This window comes from Bidens hawaiensis, unplaced genomic scaffold (assembly GCF_021521415.1).
Source record: "Bidens hawaiensis isolate Kalapana, Puna unplaced genomic scaffold, B.hawaiensis_p1.1 tig00025571_1, whole genome shotgun sequence".
Lineage (NCBI taxonomy): Eukaryota > Viridiplantae > Streptophyta > Magnoliopsida > Asterales > Asteraceae > Bidens > Bidens hawaiensis.
The window spans coordinates 117,360-124,933 of record NW_027494083.1 but is presented as its reverse complement, the minus strand read 5'-3'; the positions used below and the strand labels follow the sequence as shown (position 1 = coordinate 124,933).

Sequence of the window (7,574 nt, the reverse complement as noted above, 5' to 3'; positions counted from 1 at the left end):
ATAGCTTATTTTGTTTCGTAATTTGTTTTTAGCATCCAAATTGCTTATTTTTGGCATAAATCAGGTAAATTAAGGTCCAAGAAAAGGATTATAAATAAAATACAAGTCCATATTCTTAAATTACTGATAAATCACGAAATCATTGATATATTACATCGATATTCTCATTAAAATCGTATTTTGTTACTTAAACGAGTAAATCTTCTAAATATAGTTCGTTTTTGTAATCTCTATATAAACACATCATAATTCTCTGCCACAAACCTGTATCCTAACCCTAGAGAGACCTCCTAGCCGTCACCTACCTCTGACCATCACCAAACCCTTCGGTTTTTGCTTATTCGTTGAAGATACAATGCTTGTTCGTTTGACTTTGCATGCGTATGGACCTTTGACTCATCATATCTCTTGATTCTTTCACTTTTCGGGTAAGTTGTAAACATAAGAATCATTCATATACATTCCCTAGTCAATAACCTTCAATCAATTTTGGTGGTTGAAGGGTGTTGACTGGTCAAATCGTTTAAAATTCGTTAAAGGGCAAAATAGTCAACAAGTTTGACTATCCGTTTTCTCATACTTCTGGTCGGATTCAACGTTCGGTCCAGAAGACTTTTATTCTCGTAACAAAATTTTAAGGCTACTGACCAAAACCCGAACTCTGACTTGCTGTTCGGATTCTGGTCAGTACCAGCTCGCTTAAATCTTAAAACAAACATAACTTTAGTTCTAAATATCCATTTGGATTGATTCCAGTGGCCACGAGTTCGTTTCTATTTATATTATCATATCCTAAAATCTAAGATTCTGAATTGTTTATATCGTTTGACATATAGTGGACGACTCGCTTATTCATATTTATATTCGTTATTCATTAATCTAAGGTGAGTTTATCATTCCCCTATTTTATAAACTTTTCTAAATGTTTTGGGGACATATACGTACGTATCCGTATTTCATAATATATATATATATATATATATTCAAATAAATGCAACGTATTATTGTGAGTGATTTAATCAAACATACGTGCTACTTGCTTACTTATGTTACCATTCAATCAATCGCATAGTGGGTGTTCCTGCTGGTGACCAACGTCCGATTCGCTTGGCAGCGGTCTACATACTTGTTTATGATTTGATTATATTTACCGCACTTATCATGTTATGCTTATTTATATTGTTCTGTCAAAACTGATGATATTCTCACTCAACTTTATATTGACAAAACTCCATTTTATACGCATATGCAGGTTGCTTGTATTGAAGATTGAAGTTTGGACACGTAGACAAGACCTTAGGATATAATCAAGATAATCATAATTTGAGTTTATATTTATATATTTAAATTGTTTGTTGTATTTGGATATTGTGTGTATATTTGAAATAAAATAATTAATTAGATATTGTTACTTTTATATTATGATAGTATCTTCGAGCTGTGAGCAATCGGATTACGCCCCGACATTTCCACATTAGGTTGGGGTGTGACATGTGTGGGTTGCCAAATTACTACGTCCTTACATTGTTAGGGCATGTGTAGTGGAGGGGCTACATTGGGAGGCGATTTTTGACATGTGACGCAACGTCAGTAAAGAAAGCGATTTTCATTTTAGGGTTTAGTGGTTTGTAGGCCAAAATCACCCCACTAAACGTAACTTAATATTAATTTGGTTAAATGAAAAGTAAACAAAGAATCATGTGTAACAAGGGCTCTGATAAACAAGTAAGTCGAAGCCCACATTAAAGCCCAAGTCGACATAGAATTTAGAACCCTAAACTTCCGCTACACGGCTTATAACATACTTTACTCCAAAAAGTAGCCGTTAGCCATTGACAAATAAAAATAAAAATGGAAGAAACAAATTCAAACACGATCATCAACTGAAGCAAAATGGTGGATGAAGAGCATAATCGCAAATGTTTATTGAGCCCTGGGTTTAGATCTGTGGCAGCCATGGCCGGTTGGGACGAACAAACTCTGTTAATGGCTTCTAATGATAATGATAATGATAATGATACTCCACCCGATCGTAATTCCAAACCCAAGAGACGACCCGACCCCTTGTTCAAATCCCCGCCTTCTTTTTCCAGAAGGTATGACTACCAAACCCTGATTTTGTATCTGTCAAATAACAGGCTTATTGGATTTTAATAATCCCAAATAATCCAACTTAGTGTATGCCCATTGTCGGTCCCAAATTTTATAAATTAGAAAAAAAAACCTTAACGCCGTTTGATGTTTTAGGGCTTTTGATTAGATGGAGGATACGGCTTTTGATTAGATGGAGGATACGAGTCGATTGATGTAAAACTTAGCTCGGAACGGTGATCCAAACGACAAAACAGTGTTTCAATTCGGGTGCTTGAACTTGCAATTAACACAAAATCAAGTCGTTTGATCACCGTTTTACATCAATTGACTCGTATCCTGATTCCAATCAAAAGTCCTAAAACATCAATTTGAAATCTTAACGACGTTAAGGTTTTTTTAACGGAGGACCAATGAGAGTAGATTTGTTAAAATTTGGGACCACGGGTGGGAATAAACTCGGTTGGGATTATTATCGGCCAAATGGCATTTAGTTGGGATGATTAAAATCCAATTTGCCTAAATTATAATTGGTTTTTGTGATGTTATATTCAGAAAACGAAGAGATCAGAGGCCGAGTTCTGTTTCAAAATTTGTAGTTGCTCTTGAAGGTTTGTTGGGTTAGATTATTAGAGCCTTAATTTGTTTTTTTTTTTTTAATTGAGCCCTAATTTTGGTGTGATGTGTTAATAGAAACTTTAGATAAGAAGAAAGAACAGAAGGTCGATGCGGATGTTAATGGGAAAAAGTTGGTGAAAACTAATGAATCGAGCTCTGGAAACGCTTTGATTTCATGCATCGATCGACTTCGTGAAGAACTCTCGTGTGCGGTAAGTGTTATTCGGTTATATCTTTTTTTAATGAATTGATAGGGCAAAATTTGATTCCGTGTTTGTTATTTTTACAGATTTGTTTAGATATTTGTTTTGAACCGAGCACCACTCCTTGTGGACACAGGTAATTGCTTCACTAATTAATTAATTAAAATCCCCAAAGTAAGTTAGGGTTTTGGTTTCTGATTTTGATTTTGAAATTTTTTAGTTTTTGTAAGAAGTGCCTGAAATCTGCTGCTGATAAATGTGGCCAGCGTTGCCCAAAGTGCAGACAACTTATCAGGTATTACAGTAAAACTTTTTTATGAAACAGATGATCAATTTTACTTTTAGTTAAGCATTCATGATCGAAATCTTGAGTTTGTTGCAGCAATGGGAGTTCTTGCACCATTAATACAGTTCTATGGAACACGATACAGCTCTTGTTTCCAGAAGAAATAGACGCAAGAAAGGTGGTGACTAGAGGTTCAAAGATGGTTGAATCCGGTAGCGTAATTCAAGATTTGAGGAATCAGAGTTTTCGGCCTGCTTCTGTGGTGTTGCTGAACAGCAGAGAATTTCATGGGGATACTGCTTTAGCTCTGAGATTGCAGCGGGAGGAGTTAATGGGAAGGTCTATTGCAGATAGGAATGGCAACGGGGCGGGTTTGGGGCGGGTTTTGCTTAACCCGAACCCGAACCCGAAACCAAAAACCATCCCCGTACCCGCCCCATTACCCGTCGGGTTTAATTCGGGGATTCCCCGTTTGGTTTTTTGTACCCCCCCGACCCGCCCCGTCCCCGAACCCGAAAACCCGAAACCGATCCGACCCGACCCGAAATTGACTATTCTGGGTGATTTTGACCAAAACCTTAGTAATATGCTTATGAAGTCTATGGTCAACTGTTCAAGAATCCATCACAAAACTTACATATTGATTATGTAGCAGCGGCAACAACCAGTGGTGGATGTGCGGTATCGGTTTTAGTGGTTGCGATGGCGGGTGGAGGCGGCGACACAAGGTGGTGTGGAGGCAGTGACGCAAGGTGGTGTGGCGGTGCTTGGATTGCGGCGGTGCAAGTTATCGCTTCACCATTGGTGTTGGATTTGGTTGACCTCAAGCTATTTTAGTCAAAATTAACATGTAAGAATTAAGATGTCTGGATGTAGGTTTTTAATATATATATATATATATATATATATTATTTATATTTATATTTATATATTATATCGGGGCGGGTCGGGGCGGGGGTACCCGAACCCGAACCCGAACCCGAACCCGAAACAATCCCCGAAACAATCTCCGAAACCCGACCCGAAACCGAAAAAACAAAACCCGACCCGACCCGAAATAAGCCGGTTTTCGGGTTTCCCCGTCGGATTCGGGGATTTTTGCCATCCCTAGCAGCAATCTAACTTTTATGTGCATCTTAAGTTCAACCTGTTATATCAGTGTTGACCAACTCGGCATGCAAGTCATTGTAACTCAATGTTGACCAACCTGTTAAAATGCATGTTTTTGTTATAAATAAGTATATGTTTAAATTCTTTGAGTTAAATGTTTTATCTGATTCAGTTTGAAGAGTTTATGTGTTAGCATACAACTCATTTATGATTTTTATTTGCCGTTCAAAAAAAATTTATGATATTTATTTGCGATGTCTTGTTTCAAAAGAATTTCACTTTTGAAAGAAAATAAAATTACCAAGACAAAAATGTGTTGGAAACTTTGGCCATGTGGTTTCTTGATACACATTTTTTTGTAAATCTCCGATTATATTTTGTATATGGACATTTTTTCAAATCATTTTAGTCTATGCAACCTTTTAGACATTGTAATATTTTTCTCTGAAAACAAAAAAGTGCAAACTACATCAATTAAAACAGCCTTCTAATCACTTCACCCAAAACTAACAAACATGATCAAACCATTTAAACCCCAACACAAGTTGGCAGATTCATTCAATATCATCCATCGCTACAAATGTTACAATACTGTTACAAGAGAAGAGCAAGCATGTCCCACTATCAATCAACAAATATAACCTAGCATAACCTGTGTATCACAAAAAAAAAAACTCATAATAGTAAAGCCGACAATTTACGTATATATCCATCTGTATACTAATACGAGAACTCATGACCTCTAAGTGAAATATACTTCTTAACCCAAATAGCAATATCTTCTGCACACGCTTGCGCTTCAGGTGTTCTAAGAAGCATATCAAGAGTAGCAAACTCATGAACACAATCCTTATAATCCAAAACTGGAGCATCAACATTAACCTTCTTCAGTTCCTGCGCGTATGCAATAGCACGGTCCCTCATCCAATCGTGTTCTGCAACAACCGTTAATGTAGGCGGCATTCGTTTCAAAGGGGGGCCACCTCTGTTGGGAATAAGAGGATTGGCTGCAGGGTGGTCCAGGTCAAACTGGTCTTCTGGGAGGAAAAGTTTCCATGCAAGTATGCTCATCGACTTGTCAAAGAAGTAAGAGTTTGATAGTTTTATCTCCGAATGCGTGGGAGTGTTTCCAATAAAGAAAGGGTACATTAAAACTTGAGCCACTACTTTAACTGGGTCCAGTAGGGTTCCAGATTCAATTGCTTTGCGAGCCACGTAATCAGCAATGTTTGCACCACAGCTTGCCCCAAGAAGAACACATCTATATACAATATTAATTAGTAAGTTAGTTAAGCTTTATACACCATTACAGTGATACGTTCACCTTCAATATTTTAAGTTAGTGCGTAATACCTAGATTTTTTAATCAACGCACCACCTACACTTCCTAACAACAAGGTAACACTCTTAGCATTGCATAACTTGAGACATAGATTGATTTATGTGGTCATTAAACTCACTCATCAACATGAAACAACATTAATAGCTAGAGTGGCAAACTAGTTACATGACTAACAGGTTACTTGTTTCATTTCGCAAAACTCAAGATTCAACTATTAACTACGAAGAAGCAATAATAATCTACCTGGATGGATCTCCATGTGCAGCAAGCCAAGGCTCCACTAAAGAAGCCCCAAACGCATCCGCAATATGCCCTTGAGCATCCGCCTTTCTCGAATCCACCTTCTTCCCCAACGACTTCCCACACTCGGCCAAATTCGCCTGCTTCGCAAGCCAATGCATCACTCTCATCCCATCCTCAAATGCAGCCGGATACCGATCCTCAGGCGCCAGCCTGTACCCGACAGCTATCACAATCACATCACACACTTTGGCAATCCTCCTACAAAAAAAATCATTCGCCGCCGAATCACAGCTTCCCGCAACAAATCCCCCGCCGTGAAACTGCACCATCAGAGGCAGCTTCCGGCTTTTACGATTAAACGGAGAGTATCCTCTATACGCACCAACCTCATTACTCACACTCGCATCATCCGTACTAAAACCGATACTATAACTACTCCTACGATTACTCGACACAGCGGCGACATTATCCGTTACGGCTGGAGCGTAACTGTTCCGCCGAGACACGCCGTTGCCGGAATTGGTACGGAGGAATCTGGAATCAAGTTCAGATCCGTTAGTGTTACCTCTAACCCTAGCAGTGTCGGAATGGAGACACGTGTCCGGGAGGAATATTCGAACAGAGAGAGAGGAAGACGGATCGATGTGGATGTCTTTCGTGGCAACGCCGTCGGAGAAGGACGGATTGGCGGCGGCGATGGTTTCTTCAAGACGAGATGTAACGCCGAATGAAGTGTTGTTGTCGGTGGTTAGATTAGGGTTGTGGATTCGGTTGTGTAAGCGTCGTTTAAGTATTAATTTGAATAAGAGGCTGTATAATTTAACAGCGACGCTAGGCATTTCTTCTTCGCAAACCCTAATTAATTCTCGATGTGGATAGTTAATACACCTCTATCATATAGGAATCCAACAAAAGAGTTGCTAGATCGAATTCAGATTGCTTGCTTACAATTGATGAGTGATGAATCTGAAGGTTACTTCAATGGAGGATGATGATGGTGGGGCTGTGTTGGATTTTGGTATTTTTAGGGATTTGTTTTTTTCTTCTTTTTTTTTTTTTAATTTTAAATTAGCTGGGAGAATTGTTTTGGAAAACGGTAATCTCACTTCCTACCTTTCGCTTTTTTCAAGATTTGAACTCTCAATTTGAAATGCACTTATCTTTATACTATGTAAGTAGTTCTATATGTTTTCGTTGAAGTCCGATTTTGAATTCATCTAATAATACTGATACGATTCTATTATTATTATTATTATTATTATTATTATTATTATCTTTTATTTAGTTTCCTTATTATAGTCAAATTATGTTTCCTTATTGTTTATCTTTTTTTATTTTTATGTCTTTATTTCCTATATATTGTAATCTCGTTTAAGAATAACAATAAGAAAGAATTATTATTTTAAGTCTATTTTCTCTTCTTCTCTTGTGCTCTCAATGAAAGCACCAATTAATACGGTTTATTTGAGACAACTGTCAATCTCCCAAGAACACAAGAGAAGAAGAAAAAATAGACCCAAGATAATAATTCTTTCTTGTTGTTATTCTTAAACGAGATTACAATATATAGGAAACAAAGACAATTCTTTCTTGTTGTTATTCTTAAACGAGATTACAATATATAGGAAACAAAGACATAAAAATAGAAAAAGATAAACAATAAGGAAACATAATTTAACTA

General features: G+C 37.5%; 2 protein-coding genes across 2 annotated transcripts; one reads left to right on the top strand and one right to left on the bottom strand.

Moving 5' to 3' along the window:
• The first annotated feature begins 1,893 nt into the window (after positions 1–1,893).
• LOC143571764 (uncharacterized) lies at positions 1,894–4,035 on the top strand. Its single transcript, XM_077057106.1, has 7 exons — positions 1,894–2,096; positions 2,647–2,702; positions 2,785–2,921; positions 2,999–3,048; positions 3,133–3,207; positions 3,295–3,569; positions 3,797–4,035. Exons 1-7 carry the CDS (start codon positions 1,894–1,896, stop codon positions 4,033–4,035), a joined length of 1,035 nt encoding a protein of 344 aa, XP_076913221.1.
• An 854-nt stretch (positions 4,036–4,889) lies between these two features.
• On the bottom strand, positions 4,890–6,732 carry LOC143571756 (putative carboxylesterase 16). The gene is made up of 2 exons (XM_077057098.1): positions 5,894–6,732; positions 4,890–5,569 (listed from the first exon to the last, which is right to left on the bottom strand). Exons 1-2 carry the CDS (start codon positions 6,730–6,732, stop codon positions 5,029–5,031), a joined length of 1,380 nt encoding a protein of 459 aa, XP_076913213.1. The 3' UTR covers positions 4,890–5,028.
• Between the last annotated feature and the right edge of the window lie 842 nt (positions 6,733–7,574).